The sequence below is a fragment of the Oxyura jamaicensis genome, chromosome 20, assembly GCF_011077185.1.
Source record: "Oxyura jamaicensis isolate SHBP4307 breed ruddy duck chromosome 20, BPBGC_Ojam_1.0, whole genome shotgun sequence".
NCBI lineage: Eukaryota > Metazoa > Chordata > Aves > Anseriformes > Anatidae > Oxyura > Oxyura jamaicensis.
Genome location: NC_048912.1, coordinates 6,965,562 through 6,987,019, shown reverse-complemented (window position 1 = coordinate 6,987,019; position 21,458 = coordinate 6,965,562). Strand labels below are relative to the sequence as shown.

General features: G+C 39.5%; 1 protein-coding gene across 1 annotated transcript in view; it reads right to left on the bottom strand.

Annotated features, from left to right (window-relative positions):
- Nucleotides 1-21,148, bottom strand: part of ARFGEF2 (ADP ribosylation factor guanine nucleotide exchange factor 2) — a 35,706-nt gene extending 14,558 nt beyond the window's left edge. Inside the window, exons 1-21 of the mRNA XM_035343713.1 lie at nt 20,897-21,148; nt 14,242-14,272; nt 13,262-13,385; nt 12,401-12,547; nt 11,333-11,512; nt 10,650-10,869; nt 9,919-9,990; nt 9,478-9,626; nt 8,921-9,051; nt 8,157-8,391; nt 7,802-7,901; nt 7,443-7,582; nt 6,494-6,602; nt 5,797-5,998; nt 4,952-5,063; nt 4,159-4,364; nt 3,159-3,243; nt 2,890-3,061; nt 1,678-1,829; nt 1,364-1,492; nt 817-975 (exon numbers count right to left, since the gene is read on the bottom strand). Coding sequence (XP_035199604.1) covers nt 817-975; nt 1,364-1,492; nt 1,678-1,829; nt 2,890-3,061; nt 3,159-3,243; nt 4,159-4,364; nt 4,952-5,063; nt 5,797-5,998; nt 6,494-6,602; nt 7,443-7,582; nt 7,802-7,901; nt 8,157-8,391; nt 8,921-9,051; nt 9,478-9,626; nt 9,919-9,990; nt 10,650-10,869; nt 11,333-11,512; nt 12,401-12,547; nt 13,262-13,385; nt 14,242-14,272; nt 20,897-21,035 — 2,994 coding nt within the window. The 5' untranslated portion in view covers nt 21,036-21,148. The remainder of the gene's footprint in view (nt 1-816; nt 976-1,363; nt 1,493-1,677; nt 1,830-2,889; nt 3,062-3,158; nt 3,244-4,158; nt 4,365-4,951; nt 5,064-5,796; nt 5,999-6,493; nt 6,603-7,442; nt 7,583-7,801; nt 7,902-8,156; nt 8,392-8,920; nt 9,052-9,477; nt 9,627-9,918; nt 9,991-10,649; nt 10,870-11,332; nt 11,513-12,400; nt 12,548-13,261; nt 13,386-14,241; nt 14,273-20,896) is intronic.
- Between the last annotated feature and the right edge of the window lie 310 nt (nt 21,149-21,458).

Below are 21,458 nucleotides of genomic sequence, written 5' to 3'. Positions count from 1 at the left end.
GAAAAGATTGCATCATTGCAGCTGCCACTGCGCCATGATGTTCAGTGCACGTAGTAAAAATGCCACAGCTGTGCCTTGCTATAGGCACAGAAGGGACCTTTTCTTCTTTCCTCATGCCCCCACTGTAACATCCCTTTGACTGGCACAAGCATTTGTAGGGGTGTACTTTAAACCAGGTCCAAGTGACTTGTCAGCTAGAGTCCCTTTTGGCTCCTATCACCATACAGCCAAAGACTAGTGCCAGAAAAAACAAAGCAGCAGGAATGACCCTTTTAGCAGCATCACACATTTATATCTGATTGAAGAGTTTTTGGAAAACATGCTTTATGAACATATATATGATCCTGATAGATTATCCTTGCCTGTCACTCACTAAATTATTCTGGCCACAATTCTTCACTCAATTGTGGTGTAGATGTTCCCAACCACTGCACAGAGAAGTCTGGAGCTGTGAGCTGGAGTGGTTTTGTTTATACGAACAAGAAGGTAATAATTTCTGTGCAGGATTCCATGAAGTCAAATGTAGTTTCAGTGTGGTTTTAATTCCATATCAAATGTACCTATAAACATTACAATACTGGTCACGCAGCGTGCAGAGAGCCTGCCAAAAAAATTGTGTTCTCCCCCCTCCTTTTTTTTAAAAAAATAAACAAAAATAATGCACTTGCATTGCTATTTCAAGCAGAGTTCTGACACATCCTGGGAGGTAGATGCACTTACTAAAGACTGAAAGTAATGAGCAAATCAGAAGAGCAAAATCCTACAAGTTTTCAAAGGACAATGCAGTTGTACTACTTAAGTTATTCAAATTTTTACCTCATGCCAAGAGTTCCCGAGATAGTTGCCATCTGTGTGAGCGACAGTAATAAGTGTCTTAATGGTATCTATGTTCTTCTGTTTCATTTCTGTAATACTGGAACTGGCGGTCAACAAGGAAAACCGAGCAAGGGCCTGTACATAAGCATCTCGTTCAAGCTATGAGACAGAGAAACAAGTCATTGTAATCAAGTCTCTGAAGAGCTAGAGAAGGATACTTCTTCAGCAATGCAATGCAATTTTCTCCTGCATAGTCAGTGACTATATTAGAGTACTTTTCAGCAGAATGAAAACAGTAGGCAAGCTGGCAAATGCTCTTAACAGGACTTGGCAATAAAAGGCAAGCAGAATTTGAGAAAAGCTTTAACATTTAAACATCTTAAACTAAAAAGAGATGGTGCTGTTTTATTTGACCATTTCATCAACGTATGTGAGTTTTGTTTTTCTCTGTGCAAGTTATTTGCAATTCCTCATTCTGTTCCTCTATCTCCCTCCCAGAACCTACACTGCATACATTAGCAGTCCCCATGCTCAGTCTCACACAAACCTGCATTCCGAAGATACAGGCTATTCGAATTGCACATCGTATTCCTTCCAAACAAAGGGATGCAACTTCTGTGTCATCACAGTTCTGCAAACCAACACTGTAAGCGGCCAGCAATGGAGTCCATACAAGCTAAAGAAAGGAAGAAACAAAGTTCAGGAATTTGCTAAGATTTTAGCCCAAAACACTGCACAACATGGACCAAATATTTCCAAAATAAAGTCCACCTGTTAAATTCTCTCAAAGTCATTTCCCCATTTTTTTCCATGCTTGAAACTCTGAGCAATGAAGATACACGGTGAATTTCACACACTCACTTTGAACATGGGCCTGACATGGTCCAGATGAGTGGCACTAGTAAAAGGAGCCTTTGCATGGCTTACTGCCTCCATGAGAGCTTTAGCAGTTTTAGCCATTTGTTCCATCTCCAAGTTGTACAACAGCCTCCGCTGCTTCTCATTAGCTACACCTAAGGGAAACACCACACAGATGCATTGGTTTGTTTTTGTAACAGCACAATCCACATCTTCTTACTGAGTATCACAAAAATTAAATGAAGATGTTCCAAACAGAATCCAAATGTATCCTCCACAAGTGTTAGAATTCAGGAAGCTTTCATAGGTCACAAGCAAGGAGCTCTAGCCCTAAAACCCACATGCCAACTGAAGACTCCATTCTACACAATGCAACTAATTCAGCACTTTATTATATGCCATGTGTTGTGACCTAATCATTGGAAATCAGAGAAGCATACTCTATTAAGTCAAGTCACTCCACTTATAAAAATGGATGGAAAATGCTTCATTGCTTAGGCTAACATGCTCAGTACAAAACTGGCTATCACCAATTCAAAGAACAAATTACTAACTGTGTTTCTTTACCCTTACACTAAAGATTGCAACTTCACTTTTCAAGAAGATAAATTCTGTTCCTGTTCTGATCTACGAATCTTGCAAGTGGCACAAAAACACCAGAAAAGCACTATGCTGAAGATTCAGAATTCACTAAATAGAATTAAATGAATAGCCACTATCCTGAGGAAGCACAGAGTACAACTGGAGATAATGGTTTCTACAAGTACACTACATGTATAAGTCTCTTTCAAACATTATCACAATGCGACATAACAAGACTGTGACATTTACGTGCCTTTGAACTATGCCATGCTACTGATAAGGAAACAAAAGTTTACCTGCTGTCTAACATTTTGCTAATTAGCAAAGCAAGCGCTACCACCTTCAGTTATTTTACCACTTCCCTCACATTTCCATTAAAAAAACATTACAGTTTCTAGTGCCTCTCTGCAATGGTGCTGGATGCACTCACACAGCTGTTTCCATCATAGAAGTAGCTGCATTAATCAATAACTGAGACAGTTTCGTTCCAGATATAGATATCAGCATTCTAAATTTAATTTATTTATTACACAAAGTTTTTTCAAAAGGGCTCTGAACTCCACTATGCCATCCTGAAAGTTAATGCAATAGTTCAGAATACTGTGGTCATTCCAGTTTCTAGTTCCTTCTTACTTGGTTTACTACTCTTGGTTGTAATTGCGTATTCTTTTGTCTCTTTCATAGCAATTTTCTTTCCTTCTATTTCTTCATAGATCGTGGATAAATACTCTACTGGAAGGTCTTTACTGTCATTGATCCCTCGATTCATTTTAATGTATTGTTCCTTTGTCATTTTATTCTTTACCTGTAAAAAAAAGAATCAAGGTATCAGATTTTGCATGCCAAGTTCCAAGGAAATCTGAACTTTTAAAAGTCTGTTTTTGTTTGTTTTTAGTTTTTACCTGTGGACTGTGCAAGTCTGTAGTCAGCATTATAATAGAGTATGCCAAAACATAGGCAGTGTCAGCACTAGCAAAAAGCGTTTGCCTATGAAAGAGGGAAAAACAAAACAGGTTATTAAGAGGCTTAATTCCTCTATCCATTACCTCTATTTCAACATGCAAGAAAAATACCCAGAAGCAATACGTATTTAAATAGATCATAGACTCAAGTTAGTCTTCAGAAATGCACGAAGTCCCAAATATTTTTTCATTTTTATTTGCATCCTAAAATATAAAAGCAACATCTTTGCAAAGCTGGATACAAATGATGACTAGGGGACTTTCAAACACACTCCCAAAAGTATTTTATCCTTCTTTAGGTCACCATACAAAAGCTAAGGAACAGCCTATTTTTCACTCCCAGGGTTTCATCAAGAATTATACAAAACCAGACCCAGTGATACACCAACAGGACTACAGAATGGGAATCTATAAAGCCTGAACACCTAGCAAAACATCAGTGCTAGTTACTGCATTACAAGCAAAAACACTGTCTCCTTGATGTCAACTGACATACAGGAGTTTACAGGACATACAATCTTTATTCAGCACTTAATTGCAAGCAAAAACATATGTAATATCTTATCAGTTATTTAAGCCATGTATTCTTAGTTTTAGCAGTTACTATTGCTCATTGCTTTTGTTTAATCTTGACTAACCCACATTTATCAAAGACCAGAATAGTTAACACAATTTAACATACTTAGGACTTCCCTCTTCCAATAATTCCTTCTAGCAAGTATTTGGAACCTAATGAAATGCTGCCATCCATACACTTTTTATACATTTACCTAGCTGGTGAAGATGTTCTGCACCAATATAAGTAATGAGAACTGCTCTCCCACACAGACCTGTAGAAATACCTGACCCGGTAAGAGTGGGTGTTACACCTTATGGCTAAGGGCCATGAACAAGACAGCCATTTTTCAGATACTTAGCCAACACAAATGTTTTGATTTACCGTTGGTTGCATTCAATATATCTAGCAGCAAACTTCTCCATTAATCTATCAATCTTCTGGGCTTCACCTGGCAGCCGGAAGCCTTCCAGAAATATACGTAGAGCAGAGACAAAGTCTTTCCCACAGAAATCAAGCTGGTCTACATAGGCATACATCACTTCCTTGTTAAACTTGTTGCTTTCCCCAAGAAATTCCCCTACTTGAGTCTAAAAAACACAAGAGACAGTTATTACTGTGTAACCCAACTGCCAGCTTCGCAATAAAGTTTAGAGTACAGGAGTTGCACACCAGTGAGTTTTGTAAGACTTCACTAAGCAGGCAGAGTAACCGTTACAAGGATGACAAGAAACCAGTCTCAGTAGAAAATGGATTTAGCTTGCATATTCTTGCTTCCCTCATTCCCCATGGTGAATTCTGCACTACTGGAGGGCCAAGGCAAGGTGAATTGCACCCAGTTTCACATGCAGTGGAGAATGCTTTGCCACTGCAGCACATGATATTCCTTTGCTGGCAAGATACTGCTAACGTAGATATATATAAAGCCGTGTGTTCCTGTTTATGGGGACCCCTTCAGTGCTTTATTGTAAACACAATTACTTTACTAAAAAGCCTGGGACAACAAGCAAAGAGGAAGCAGCATTGGAATTAAGTATATTCATTAGAGCCCTTAGTTTCTAGTTATCTTTTAATTAAATACGAACTCTGAGTGCATACACAAATATCAGACGATGACAGGGGCAAGAGTATTCCTGTTAAAACATTATGAATTATCTTATGTTGCCCATAGTCTTACAGAACAGAGACGTTCTTCTTGGTGCAGAAACTGTGCAATGTCCTCTGCTGTAGTACCAAGCATTCCCTGCTCCTGGAGATATTGTATTCCTCTCTTTGGTTTTTTGTTAAACCTAGTCACAAAAACAGGGAGAAAGGTGATACATACAATTGAAAACATCCCCACCAATAAAGTTTTAGTTTTAAAGAGCTCTTCTAAACCAAACACTGACTTGCATTTTTGTCTTTTTCAAAGTTAGAAAAAGGACAAAGAACATGCAATAAATACACGAGCTGTATCATGCAATAGGCTGTATCTCATAAGGTATATTCAGTTGCTAATAAGGTTTTAAGTTATTGCTACCATTAAAAACTGACCCATTGAACTACCCGAAACTGGAGAATTTCCATGAAACATTAAAAATTTCACTGTTCATAACATTTATAGGCAAAGATCTCCAAATAAATGAAACAGAAATAAACCATTGCTGGAAAAATGATTTAATTACAACTACTTCGATATTAGACAACAAATAGTTTAAGAGCTGGAAGACAACATTACACCTGTCCGCTCAGATCTGTTTCTATCTAGGTGTATATATACACACTTTCCTCTCTTGTGTGGCTGAACCAGCACAAAGGAAAGCTATGAAACCACACCCCACTCCACCCAAGATTTCACTGGATTCCTTTTTAACCACGACAGCCTCCAGTGTTAGCTTTTGACAGCAGTAGGCAAAAGCCTTCCAGATTAAAATCAACTAGTTAGTGTCCCTGCATGTGTGACTAAGACCAGAAGAAACAATAAGGTTGTACGTATCATCTCTTAACTAGCAAGTTTTTATTTTCTTGTCAGACTGAACTTACAGCTCTATCCCATGTTCAATTATTTCCTTTTGTTGTTTGATGACTTCAAATTGCTCAGGGTCATCTGGGACAGAGGTCTGGGTACCAACACTTCCAACTCCTGATGACACCGTGGAGTCCAAGGAACTGACGCTACTCCGTCTCCCTCCACTCTCAAGGCATTTCCCTTCAGCCATCTCCTGTTCAGATGCTTTGTACGAACCTATTTATAAACATGGAGAGACTTAAGTCATCCTGTTCAGCAAAAAAAACATTTAGTCAGAAAAACTTCTGCTAGACGTTTATGAGCCAAAATTCTTATTTGAGTAGGTTTACTTTTTGACAGTCTACACTACAGGAATAAGCTATACGGATGCAATTCTAAAATAGTTCAGCAAAAGGAAAGAGCATCAGCACCTATGGAGAAAACTTGCACTTTAACCTCACAACTGCAAGATTTGACACATTTCTTGTTCTACATAAATCAGCTCTTCTAGTGTTGACAATGGCCTGGCTAATAGCCTTAAAACAGAATCTGGTTATTTGAACCAGACATTCAAAGAATCAGTTACTGCAACATCACTAATAACCATCTGTAAAAATATTTTACTTGTATAAACAATTTGTCATGCAAAAACATAACATCTACGCTGCTGAGTAACTTCCAAACCATAGGGAAACACAGGGACAAACTTACTTAACAAATAAACAATCTTACCCAAGCTGGCCTGATGATTGGGGTTCACATAAAGGTCTTTGCTCCATTCTACCATACATTTTAAAATAGAAACCAAACATTCAAGTCCTTTTTTCCTCAGGCTTAGTTCCTAAAAACGTCCAACAACAATGAAAAACAAAAAGTAATACATACACATATATGACAGTTTTAGGATGCATTACACCACATCATTCACATCTTAGTAAGTTTATCAGTGAGGGAAAGACCAACTGACTACAGCAAGTCAATTTCTGTCCCTCGATTATTTAGGCTGGATACATCCAGGTCAAAAGCAACCCTAACAAGACTAACACCACATTCCAGCTGCTTCTGCAGATGGTCTACTGCCAACTAGTAAGTACAACCAAAGGATGATATACACCAATTCTCTACACAGCTCTGTTGTTGTATGAATCATTAAGAACATCCAGCAAGTCTGTAGCATCTATAGATCTCTCCACAAACAAGTGTCTCACTACTTCAGCTGTTCAGTAAACAGTCTTATTCAAACACTGAAGCTAGAGTCTCTTGGTATTGCTTCTACTTTCTGGTTAAAGGAACGCAGAAAAAAAAAAAAATCCAGCAAGTACTGATGCAATTCTAATCAAAGGAACAAGGTACACTCAAGATGAAGGTACTGCTGGGGCATAAGTCTCAGGAGGAAAGTCACTGGGTAAAGCAGAAGGTGGCTCATTTGATTCTCGCCCCTTGGCAGGCCAGCCAAAGCACCTAGAACAAGTTCAGTATCACAATGAAAACATAACACAGTAAATCCAAGTAAATCAATCATATTGTTTCATCATCCAATTGTAACTTATCTAATGCAGCTAACTAATAAGTAACATCAGTAGATTACAAACCATGCAAACCACTGGAAATATCAATAATGTTGAGATATCATTTGTGAAAAACAAAATCTGTACCTGATCTTCAAAAGGGTTATTCTTACCTGCAAAGGTGTCATTCCCAATTCATGCCCACTTCGCCCCTGGGCGATTTTGGACAAATCATTTACAAGGCGTTCAAATATATTAGCAGCGTTTAAATCACAGTCATAGTTAACATAAATATCCACTACACACTGGGCATCTAGAAAATAAATGAAAGTGCAAGCATTAGAGTTCAGCGTAACAGCATTTTTAAAAGGGACCAGGCAGTTTGAGCAGGCAGTGGGGATTAACACAGACATTTAACCCAATGGGATCAAATTAATTTTCACAGAATTTCTTAAACACTATGTAGCATTTGTCTTCAAAATAATTTTCCTCTGCTGCCAGAGGAAGCATCTGCTTTTCACAATAGAAATACCTGCACAAATTCTAGTTAAAGTCTGAATCACCATCCATTTGTGTTCAAATGAGCTTGAAGAAGTCTCTAGAATATTCAAGAAGATCTCTTTGAAGAACACCTGCAAAATAAATGCAGTAAAGGACTCGATCTGAAACTTGTTGGAACTACATCAAGTGTGTGAATTCATTTCTACTCAGTAATTTCTCTTGAAAATCATTCTCTTACATACTAGAATTCAAATATTCTAGTAATTTACTAGTTTACTAAGCCAACAAAACTAAGACATTAATTTCTAAGTTCCCATTGGATTTTTATCATGGCAGTATCCTTATTTGAGAACTAGAGCATCATTAAGATGATAAAAGTTTCTCACCTCGATCTGCATTTTTAAATGGGTCTTAAAATTTGAGAGAAGCGTGAGAAAGATGGCAAGAGAGAGCTCAAATACATCAGGAACAGATGAGACTCCATTCTTAGATAATGCTACACAAAGGTATTGCTTTATTGCATTGATGAACATTTCATGTGTCCTGAAAACTGGACCAGCATTCTGCAGTACTGAGAGAAGAAGCTGAAGAGACACTATCTTAGAACGCAGTTCATGGGATCTAGAAAAAGATTCAACATTAAAGAGTTATTGTATCTCTGAATATATACCTGTGTACTTCATCCACATCAAGAAAACACAACTGCTATTTTAAGCCATTTCAAAAGGGAAAAAAAAATCCAACATCACTTGAAGGCTGATTAACAGCTACGATCTTCATTTAAAAATTTTCCAGGCATATTAACAACTTGGACTAGGATAACAGATACTCGCAATTCAATCCTATTAAAAAGGATTCCCTCTCAACACCACTCCCCTCAGAAAAATGAAACCCTTTGCAAATACTCTAGTTAAGGCCACTTTAACTGATATGGTTAACAAACCAATCACACAGAAAATAATCCCTCAAGTATTACATTTCTAATAATATGAAGCAAGTTTCAATCTTAGATTCATCCAGCTAACTGAAACAAAGGCCTGACGGATGAATTCTGAATACCTGCTTTAGTATACAGCAACTACTTAACTGCACTCCCTCTGTCTCCAAAAGCTATCTAGAGAGGAGAATGTAATGAATACAATCTCATTACTTGGGATCTGGTGGTCCATCACCGAGTGGTTTCATGGAGAGCTTGCACAGTGACCTAAACACAAGGAAGGCATCCTTTTGTAGGACATGGGAAAATTTGGCAGCAGCTTGATGTCCAGATACATCTGTTTCCTAAAGAGCAAGAAATAAAACATTAAATCCTCAGTGAAACAAAGGAAAAAAGCAATTGGGAAGATTCTAGAGCTCTTCTGAGAAATAGGTACTTTTTTTTAAAAAAAAAAGTACACTTGAGAAGGCATAAATGAAACCCTAAATGGGAAAACAAGTTACCTGGATCTTTTTTTTTTTTTTGAACACATGTTGACTGCCTTTCCCTCTTCCCTCCAACATTAAAATACAATTAACAATAAATTTTAGAACAGTTATTTTCAACATCTACCTAAGCTGGAGTCGCCGCTTCCCTTTTAAACCTAAGAAGGACATACACATTAAAGCTTCTGTTCCTTCCCTCCCCAAAATCCCACTGTATTAGCTGGTGTGAAAAAAAAAAAAAAAATCTTTTCTATCCATACACAGGCATCCGGTGAAGTTATTTACCAGGTTATCAGTAGAGGAAACAGATTGTCCATCATCTGGAATCCCGTTTGTTTGTACATTTTCGTTACTAGAGACAGAAAGAGCAGTATCTGCAGTTTCTACTGCAGGTAGAGCCTTAACCATTTCTGTTACCTGTTTCTCTTCAGCCACTAAAGGAGAAAAAGAAAAATACAATTGTAATCACCCACTGAGCTCGTCCCATGACATTTGTGAAGCTCTACAACTGATTGAGACAGAAGCAGTACTAATAAACTAGAAGGATTTTTCAGTTATAAGCAAAAGAGCAATCCTGTTAAGACAATGAAAGACTGTTCTTACTGCTTTAGTAGGTGTTCTTTATACAATACTTAGTAATGATAACAAAAAAGTATGCTTTTATAATGAGAGGAATTAAGTTTTGCAATGTGCATGCATCTATTTTACTTCAGAAGATTTCACTACCTTTCACAGCTGACTCGACTACATCTTCCAAGATGCCTTTAACCATTTCCTTTCCTCCATCAGTCGTTTTGTCTGATGAAACAGAGATAGTTTTTGAATTTTGTAATTTTGTTTAGGAAGAAGACAAAGAAGAGGACAGAGGCAGAAGGGTTAAAAGTAGTAGATCTTCTTCACTACCTCTCATTTAAAACCTTTTTCAAGAGGCCACATAAAAGTACCCATTTATTTTATTTCCTTAATTTAAATCAAAGCACTGATATTTTTAATGCAGTAGTTTTGTCATTTGTATTTATCAATTGTCAGAATTTTTTTATTCTTTCATATACTTTCTAAACTGGATACAGTATAAGGATATGATACGTCTTCATAATATACATTATTTTTCACCATGACACTTCAATTATCAAAGTAATTCTGTCACCTCAGGTATACCATGATTATCCTCTCTACTTTCCTTCCCTTTTACCTAACTAATCAAGTCAAATTCTTATAAAGTATAATTCTATATACATAAACTATGCATAGTTTTACTAGAATTCTAGGGCAAACATAGACCTTTTCTTTAATGATTATCATGTTGTAGGCAATATGTAATAATGGCCTGTATACTCTCAATAGCTACCAAGAAGATGCAAATATGATTTCAGCCAATAACCCCAATCATTTCTCCCATAAATAACGTAAGAGAACAATTTCCAATAGAAACGTAACCAAAAGCAGTACTCATTCACCTGATGCTGAAGGAATCAGATCCTGCCCTGCCTTCAGGTTTCCATATTCTGTTCTCTCAGGCTCACCATTAGTTAATTCCACACTTAAAGGAGCAACACATTTGCCTTCCTGATGGTTGTGCTTTAACTGACCAATCTTTGGAGACCTGGTCACCGCTTGAGTTGCAGGAGACTGGGATTTTTGCTGATTTGTTTTTTCTGTGTCTCTGGATTCTTGTACCTTGAGAAAGCATTACAATAAAGTTAATGTAAGGCAGAAAACATGATAAGGAAAAATAAATGCCTATGGTAACCAATGTTCCCGTGAGTATTCATGTGCTAATGAGGAAAAAAAAACAACAATGAAGATACCATCACTCGCATGCTCCATTCAGGAACACTTGCTTTAGCTTAGCCACTCTGGTATCAAGTTCATTTTAAAAGCAATTCATCATTTGTTTGTTCAAAGCTGTTCAGCAAAAAATACAATGTGAAACCTTGTTATCAGCAATAAGTTTCATGTGTTATTTTTAACTGATTCGTCAAGTTCTGTAACTTCGATATGCTTCACCGCAGGATTTTACAGTTGTTTTAAATTTCAAATCAATAGGTATCTAACCACAATGACAAACCTATACAAAAAAATATTCTGTTCATTTGTCAAGCCTAGGTGTTTGATAGAAGCAGAAGTAATAGGTACATACAGATTGATTTTCCATCCGTGTAAAAATGACATTTAGCATCTGTGTAAGTGTAGCTTTGGCGGTCGTCTGGTTAATAAGATTTTTACTGGCCAGATAGATGTTGTAACAGGTTCTAACTGTTTGAAGAACTGTTCCTTCGTGAATTTCTATATACGGAGATGTTACTGCAGTGAGGAGAGCCTGAAAAATTCCATAAAACAACAGAACTGAGGCAATATACTTCATGCAGGTGTTCCATAAAAATCAGTGGTTTTGTTATGAAACACACATCTTTTTGTAAGACTTCTTTATAAAGAAATACTAGTTTTCTGAAACCACATTTCAAGTAAAAGAAAATTTAACAGAACTTAGATATATCTTTGTTCTCTCCTGACCTGTTAAAGTGTTTTTTATCAGAATTAGTTTTCCAGTGAGAGAGAAATTCCTCCTCTAAACAGGTACTATTATGGTTTATAGCTGCATTTCTGTAAAAGGGCCAGTTGGCCTAAAATGTTATCAAATTAGGTTACTAAAAAGTTCACCAATTTCTAATCTCAGCTACACTAGCTTACGTAGATATCAGAATCAGATCACACACTACTGGTGCTCCCATGACTTGTTGAGAAGATGAACTGTAGCTGTCTGAAGAAATGGACAAGAGAGCAGACAGACTAGAGCAACAGTCCATGATACTGAGTTACATTTCCAGTGCCTAAGTGAAAGTTCCCCAGCATGATAGTAGAAGTGTGTTAGCAATTCACTGACCTAATGAATGTGGGCATTACCAACCTAGAAGATGAACACCAAGCTGTCCTATTTCTACAAGATAGAATTTCCAGGCCATGGGTCATTCCAGGACCAAAGTTTACATACTATTCCATTATGTTCCACTTCACCAAAAGAAAATTTATTTCACATATCAATTTTGACCCTGTGATAGCCTCCCTAAATTCAGCAACATAGCTAATGTTGTAAAAAACTGAGAAACTGGGTCCTAAGCAGCATTTCACATTTATTTTTTTCCCAGTTACAAAATCAGAGACAAAAATAGCAAATTAAAATCATGCCAAAATATGCCAAATAAAATACCTTAATTATCTGCAGTTGTACTCCTTCATCTGTTTGAGGACCCTGAAAGCAATTGCAAATTGTATCAACTATTCGGTCAATCAGTCGTTTTCCAGGAGCTCCGCTATCTGGGGCATTGCCGGTGATATGTCCATATGCAATGAGTTTCTAGGTCAAAAGAATGCAGGTTACTTCTTCGATTCAGACAGTCACATACTGTTTAGTAAAACACAGTAAAGTACAACATAAGAAGGGGGATGGGGGCATAGGCAGCATACCTCACATAACCAACTTTAACGTAAAAATTATCACCTTCGATAGGCTTGTTCATACATGTGGACAAGACTGGATTTAATAACCAATACACATTCCTCTGCCACTCAGAACATTTCTTCCTACCACAACCAGACAAAACCTTTTATTGCCACTCTTTGTACCTACTCACTATAGGAAAGCTCTGTCCAAGAAGTTAGCTAAGGTCAAGTCACATTTGTTTTTTCTCTAAGTATCTAAGTAGGAACAAGGTAGAACCATCCCAAAGTCTGACTTCCCGTCACATCAGCATCACAAGGGACACCATGGTAAATAGTCCTTTCAAAGCAACACAGATGAGGGATCCTTACAGAATAAAGCAAGCACCCATGAGCTTCAATGAATGTTTGTTTCACTACAGAACAACACGTGCATTTCCTGCTTTCACAAGATGCACTTTGAGCCAAGTCTGATGATAACCTATTCTGCATGGTTTATGCATCGTAGAGGATATCTGCATAACTGCATGTTCTCAGGATTATATTACTTCTGCACTCCAAGAATGCCAACAGCATGCAGGGTTTTTGTAACTGCATGTTACTCCATTTCACTGTCCAAATTGAGGCTTACCTGTAAACAATCCAGGGAAGTACTGACAATGCGTGGTGACTTTGACTGGCAGGCCAGCTCAAATGGAAGGAAGTACTTATCTGCTTCAATGAAGTTTGCTTTTGGTGGAGCAACAGTGCCTTCTCTAGGTCAGAGGAGAAGAGCTGTTAATTCTTCTAAATATGTATATCACAGCAAGCTATCCATCCTCTCTTTTCTGATTAAAGCTGAATAGTATACAGAAGCATAAAAGCGTAAGGTATTCTCTTATGCATACTTCCTAAAGAAAGTTCAATTTTCTTTAAAATCACATTAAAACAGCTTTACATTTTCGTACATTGCATCTGACCTCTTCCGTATATTTTTCAGCTTCTCTCTTCCCCCACTACACTCCAGCACTGTCCCACTACCAGTAATACTGGAGAATAGCTTAATGATAAGATTTCCAAAGTTATTCTGAATTACTTAAACAGAACCTCTATGAAAAAAGATTAAAAAAAAAAAAAAAAATTGGGGGGCTCATTTCCTAGCACCATGCTATGATTTTTAAAAGTGTTGTTCTAAAATATTTTTTTTTAAGTTTAAGTAATTTAATTACATAAATGTAAATTAAAAAAATATTTAAATATAAGTAATATTGAAATTGGTGTTCTTGATGTATGTAATTAGGATCATATACCACCAAACCCAGAAAACTGTAAGGAACAGTAGGTATTCTATCAGGCTATATTAAGCACAGTAACAGGAAGTGAAAAATTAGCACCTTTTAGAAGTTTTGCAATTATTTCATAGTGAAATTCAGAAGGCAGTTATGGCTTGAGCACCCAGAGCCACAGACATTGTGTAACTGGGACACATAGGCCAGATCACGCTTACAGCAGAAAGGTAAGTAGCTGGATATTCACAAGTTCATTGCAATCACTTGAACGTACTCTTACATTTCCACTACCAAATTATTCAACCTGCTGTTTTCTTGCAAATTACAGCAATTAATAATTTACCTTTGCTTTTCCAGCTCAGTTTTTATTTCATCTGGAAGAAAGAAAAATTCAGAAGTTAACACCTAAGATGTTATTGATACCACCACAAATATGGAAAGCATAATAAAGCAAAGCTGTTTCAAACCATTCCACTTCACTATTAGCTACTCCTCTCCTGTAACTTCTTCAGTGTCCCAGGCCAGAGACCGTAGACAATTACAAAATTTATGGCAAGGCATGGCTCTCAACTTTTACAGGAAAAAGCTTTTTTTTTTTCTAAATATTCTTAATAATTTAAAAACAAACAATCAAACAAACAAAGAAACTAATAACCCAAGTATAATTTTTCTTTTGGGGTAACCCTACATCACAGAGAGCTCAGGTTTGAGGAAGCCTTTAAGCCGCTGCAGGAACCATTAGTTCAATGCATCGGAGCTTCCTGTTAACTACAATGCTGGTTAGTTCGTTTCTCACAAACCTTACAATATGACACCAACTGAATAAGCAAACTCTTACTCAGAGATAAGGAATATTAAATGGACACTGGCATCTTGCCAGCAGCTTTTTTTTTTTTTTTTCCCCCTCCTTCTTTTTGAACTTACAGTTTTGGGGAGCTTTTTGTAAGAGTAAATACAGGAAAAAATGCATCCCTCGTTTCTATTACAAACACCAGCAAATCTTTAAGATGCTAGCATGGTTTTTTTTTTTTTTTTTTTTTTTTTTTTTTTTTTTTTAGGATTTCTAATGCATCACCATGATGACTGTATTACACCAGACACAAATCAAACAGAGCACAGACCGCAAGGGTGCACAGCTACACACATTTGTAATACCACGTGGAATCCTGTCCCTGCCATCCAACCTCACGCCCCTGCAAGTTACCATACCTACAAAACTTGTTTAAGCTGCAGTGATTGGAAACTGATCGATCGCTCAGTGCTGGCTCTCCACAGCCCTGGCAAGACACCCGTTTTGGTCTGTGCTGAGTTAGGTGACTTCAGTGCTGCCTGTGACCTCTTTCATCTCAAAAGCATCAACACACAAAACATATTAATGTATAAGAACTGCAACAGATACGTATTGTAAGGTTTTGCACAGCCCTTTTGTTCAAGGAACATTACAAGACTCAATCCTTGCAGAATATGCCAGTTTTGTAGCACTACTATTCCTGTTTTACAGAGAAAACGGAAGTAAAAGGCCAAGGAAACCCATATAACTAAAAACGGTAGTACAAGCCACTACAGCTAGGACTTGGACTTTCTACTCTGTCTGACATATTCTCTCATTAACGAAGGCCAACACGGTCAGGAAAGAAGCAGAATGACACCCATTAGCAATGAAGGATGCAAGTAGAACCAAATGAACGTTATCACTCCAAATTTGATGGAAGAAGAGAAAACAGCAAAACTGAGGAGTCAGAGACCCACCAAGGGTCATGGCTCTGTTTAGAAGGCCACTGTTTTCTAATTAAGTCAATCATGCAAACAAGCATGCCTAAAACAAGCTATTCACTTAAAAAAAAAAAAAAGTCACTTCTGCCTATCCCTCCCCTTTTCTCAGCTCCTGAGCTATAAGCATTGCAGCTGCTTAAGCTAGATTTGCTCCTGCTCACATCTGCCACTAAATTGGGCTCTAAAAAGTGCCATTAACTCCCAAACCTTGGGTCAGTTGGGTTTCGGCATCCTTCCTTCTGTAGGCACTCAGCTGCCGGCAGGAGAACTGACGGCAACAGGCACTACCTTCACTCTGCTGCGCTGTCCTGGGGGACGCACAGGGCGAGCTTGTTGGGAGGGCAGCCTGGGGTGGGGTTGAGATGACTGCATTTTCTCCAAAATAAAAATTCCTCAACTAGAGATTAAGTTGTTTATACCAAATAAATAAATAAATAAATAAATCAAACTACACTAAAAACATGGAACAATGAGCCCACCCAAGAAAATAAAAGGTTGTTTTGTAAAATTTAATACTACACAAACAGGTTTCATTATTAGCATCTATAGCTGAGAATAACCTAAGTACTCAATTCCATGTTTACAGAGTAGCCAAGTAAGGTGTTTTCCCCACCAGTACCCACAACTGAAAGATTTTTTTTTCTTTCAAACTAATCACCTTCCCCCCATACTGTTAACTAGCAAATCAGCATAGCAAAAAATGTTTTAAATGTAAGTTTTATGAAGGTTTTAGCCCTAAGGAAGCATGATCTAGGCCCATCTTAGGTTTAATATTGCAATAATACCTTCACTGAGATAGGAATCTAATATACCTTGAGATCTTGCACTAGAAAAAAAAATATAAGAATAGTGCCCCATATTAAAGCAATGATGATTTTACTTTCCAAAACCCTCCATAAATTAAAAAACAATCTAACCAAGTTTTGATGAAGCCCCCCACAATTATATTATATAAAGGGTTTTCCAAAGCAGCATAAAAGTGTCTGCATCACAATAGCATTTTAATAAATAATGCTGGCAGAAAATAAGTGAAATGACAAAAACAAGTTACAGGCATGCCCCTACTACTGATTGCATCAAAATCGTTTGGAAATCTCCACATTTGAAGAGCTCATTTGGTGGTCTGACCACTGAAAGCCAGTGAAACAAACGGTTGCCTAACTGAAGTCTGTTACCGTGAGGCACTCACCAAGCCTAGCCCAGGCAGAGCCAGCCTGCAGCAGCCCTCTGCCACCACCATGCTTCTGATCTGTGGCTGTGCCCCTTCCTCCTGCGAGCGGAGCAGTCCCAACATGGGTCAGCTTCTGGCCATCACAGGGCACTGCTGACACTGCTCTTGGTGCTTGGGGTACTACAGCTACCTGGTACTTTGAAGGGCAGACCGCAGAGGCACGCATCCATCTACTTCAACCAGCAGCATCTTCAGCTCTACGCACCACACGTGCTGCCCTCTCAGTGCAAGCCTTTTGGTGCTGCCACCAGCCAGCACAGCTGGAGCAGCCAGCCAGGCCATGCAGCCCTTTCTTCCAGAGCTTCTTGCCACAATGAAAGCATTTGGCATGAAGCACATGCCAAAAGCAACTCCTGATCTGTATTACACAGCTTAAATCTGCATATAGTGAAAACTAGGTACTAACAGGAAGGACAATTGCTGTGGTGCAGTTGGATGCACCCTGTGCTAATGAATGGTCAGGTTCATCCCAGTGGAAGCAAACCAGTTCCTGTGCAGAGAGCAGCAGTTTGTTAGCACAAGGACACGAGCAATGTCATTCCAGAGCCTGTGAGAACACCGGAGAGCAATGCCAATGCAAACACATGGAACAGCAGAAACAGAAAAAGTTTTTTTTTTTTTTTTTTTTTTTTTTGTACAGTCCACTGCATTGCCTAATTCCAGGCTGCCTTAAATTTAAAACAAAAAGCAAACATGCAAAAAGACATCCTATGTTTATTGATTCTATCCCTCTGTAGAGAGAGCCCTTTACAGGAGGCTGCCACAGTGAAGCAAGATCTCGCTTCGCGCCAGCACTCCCTAAGCACGCCAGCCAAGGGGCTTTACTAAACCAAGAAACAAACTCACTTCAGCCATTTGTCATTTCTATCAAGAGACAAATACACATATAGATTCCTAAGCAAAGGCATGGCTGAAGAGATTATTTTTAAAATTAATTAACAAACTAAACAAATTCTGTTGCTTACAAAGCTCCAAGGTATGTACGTGGAAGTGCCTAGGCAATCAAATGTCACAGAACCAGGCTGGCTGCATACTATGTCATTAAGAACAGCCCTAGTAGGGTAAGATTAATAGTTCTGAGAGTCTTTGTTTGAGAGACCCAGGCACACAATTAGCATTTCACCCCTACGAACTGCTATGATACGCGCTGCCTGTATTCCACTGGAAATTCTTCAGGATACAGACTGTTTCAGCAGACTTGCTAAGAACCGTGTATGCCCAGAGCTCCACAGAAGTGCTTATTAGGCAGCTATTTATATACAATACACCGGCTGTCTGTTTAAAACCAGTTTTCTTAAAAATAGCAGTTTTCTAAAGCAGAGCAGAACAGCTTCTCTGTTTAAAAACTTTATTTCTCCTCACCTCTCCTGGGGTTTACTGGCACTAAGAGCACTGGATACAACTATTACACCTCCTGATGAAGCAAGAGGCTGAATGAAGGAATCCATTCAACTCTGCTTGCTCAACACTTACCCTGTATATTTCAAGAGGGGGATGGACAGAGCAAGAAAGTTAGTTTTTTTAAAATAACTGAGAAATGGCTTTGTTACCAAACCCACTTCCAAGGAGACATCTATCATTGCTTTGGGCCAACAGTGCAAGCTAACAAGCCCTGTACAGTTCAGCAGTGAATAAGCACTCCTTTCACCCTTCCCAAGTTTATACCCCACTTGAGCCTACAATACTTCTCATTTCTACAAAGTCATGAAGGTATTTTGCAGTCCAAAACTGCAGACTACTGCCCCAGTAAAACACACATTGGGAATGGAAGAACAGGGCAACAGCAGTTTAGAATTAAATATCACCTGTATTTCCTAAATAAGAACAACAGCAATTTTCAGTGGTAACTTAAATAAGTTCTCAGCAGTGAAACACAATATAAACTAATAAAAGAGAAAACAGGAGCATGATTCCCATAGTTAGAAATATATTCCTCTGTCTCACCAAACAAAAATTTAAAGCATGTGTAATTAACAGAAACACTGCTCCAGTAACACCACAGCAGAAGCTGTGGAAATAGCAGCAGGTTACGTAGATTAGGTAGTTCCAGAATACACCAGTTCCTCTCTATTTAGAGCGAGAATTTACTTGTGACCCGTGCCATGCTGACTGCTTTATAAAAGATATGATAGCTCAAGGCTCCATTAAAGAGACCGTTGTATGAAGAAGACAGCATAGCAAATGGAATTTAGTCATAGGTAGAGAGGCATTATTTGAAATATGACATGGAAAAATAAAAGACAACGTATGACACAGTCACCGGGTCCATACACTTAACTTTACATTTCTCTCAAATTGAATTAATTGTACTCAGATTTAATTATTAAAAGATAACTGGACTTTACTATTATTGAAAACACTGCAGCTTCTTTTTTGCATAAAAATTTGTGTAGATTAAGAAGTCTGGCCTGAATTGTTTGAACTGCAATAAATGTTCTTCCCACATTCCCTAGCATATTTACTACAGCACAGGGCTTGATAATTAAGCTAACACTTTTGAAATTAAACTCAATTTTATTTAACCAAGTATAAGCTTAATTAAGCTTACACAAAGTAAAACAGTTTTTTGAGTAGAAAAGAGCTTATTCTATACAGAATAAAGTTTAAAAATAAAAAGCACACTTGAATGTAAGGAACTGTATTCACATTGTCAACTTCAAATGATGTAACATTTACCAAATATAACAGCGAGCCTTTAGTACAGTAATCAAGGCCCTACTAGTGTAGGAGAGTTGGGCAACAGAAGGTTATCTATTCATGCTGACCTCTGCTTTAGTCCAGTCAAGTAGTACACAGACTATTTTTTCAGCATGATTAACAACATTTATACCTATCGCCACAAGCATTAACTGACATCAAACATACCGTACCTTAAAAAACTGAGAGGTAAAACAGCCATAATCCAAATGTCATTAAATGCCATACAAATGTCAGTAAGCGGCTATTGCATAATACTTCTCCCCTCACATCACAGCCTTTGATGCGCTAGTAAACAAAGGCCTTCCTACTCATCTTTCAGGAAAGTTCCCTTTCTCAAAAAGTATTTATGTAGCAGACAAGCAGGTTTCCAGTCCTGTAAATGGGTTGGGTCGATGTTGGTGGGAAGTCAGGAAAGGGAAGTAGCAAAAGTAGTCTCTGTTGTTCACAATGTCAGTTTTAAATGATAATAAAGAAATAAGCTTCTACGTAGTTACCACTAGGTAGTTAGCACCTTCAGATTTCTTCAAGGTAAGGACTGTGGGTAGAAAGATAAAAACAATGGCTATTTTTCAAGTTTGCTTTCTTCCATAATACATTTGACAAGACTTGCCCCTGCTCAGCATCCTTACTCACACAGCCAGTCTCTCCTGTTTCAGTTTTCTACGTACAGTAAATACACTCAAATTAAAGGAAAAATATTGGTGCAAACCAGGTGAAACTGTGATACCTGTGCTGTAGAATAAGAAAGGCCACAGAGAACTCTACCTGTAAGAGCCGTACTGCTTTACCTAGTTTTTCCCCTGCACATCATTCCATCTGCTTTCACAACTTTAACACCTAGTCCTACGCTGTGAAAGGACGGATTTGCAGATCTGAAGACCAGCCTACGAAGTTTGCAGAAAGTGCCTCAGTTGTGCAAGACAGCACACCGTATGCAGCCGCCCCAAGTTTTCAGCCCGTCCATGAGTCAGACAGGAGGTGTCGGAGGACTACCAGGCCCGGGACAGCAGGAAGGGCCCCTCCACCACCCCGTGTCCCACCCGAAACGTTCAGAACTGATTTCCTCCAGCTGAATCCCGGCGGGGCAGCCCCGCGCCCCTCCTGCTTCACAGACCCCGAATGCAGGCAGCGCCTGGGCTGCCCGCCTCGCACCGGCGCTGCCCGCCCCTCCCGAGCCCTGGGCCGGGGCCGCAGGGCTGTACCCGCCGGGACGTGCCCTGACAGCCCGAGCAGGGCCGGGAAGGACCGGGCCGGGCAGCGGCGGCGGCTCCCGGCCCGGCGGGGGCGGACTCACCCAGCGCCACCTGGCAGGCTCTCCGCAGCTGCCCGTGCGGGGGCCGCTTGGCCTCCTTCTCCGCCAGGATCTTCTCGAGGGCCCGCGACACGAACATGCTCTTGGTGCGGGCGTCCTGCTCGCGGCCCGGGGGCTGCATGGCGGCGGGGCCGGGGCCGCCCGGGAGCTGCGCCGCGCCTCCGCCCTCAGCGGCCGCCGCCGCGCCGCAACCACGGCGCCGCCATCTTGGCGCCGTCACGTGACCCGGCCGCCCTGCCCGCCGCCCCGTCGCGACCTGCGACCCCGCGGCGGCAGGCGGGGCCCGGCCCGTGGAGGCCGCTGCCCGTGTGTCGGAGTCAGGGAGTCCGTAGGGTTGGAGAGGGGCTCGGAGATCGTCTGGTCCAACCGTGCCCCTGCCACCACTATCACCCAGTAACCCATGTCCCTAAGCACCACGTCCAACCTTTCCTTGAACACCCCCAGGGACGGTGACCTCCTTGGGCAGCCCGTCCCAATGCCTGACTGCTCTTTCTGAGAAGAAATGTCTCCTCATTTCCCACCTGAACCTCCCCTGGTGCAACTT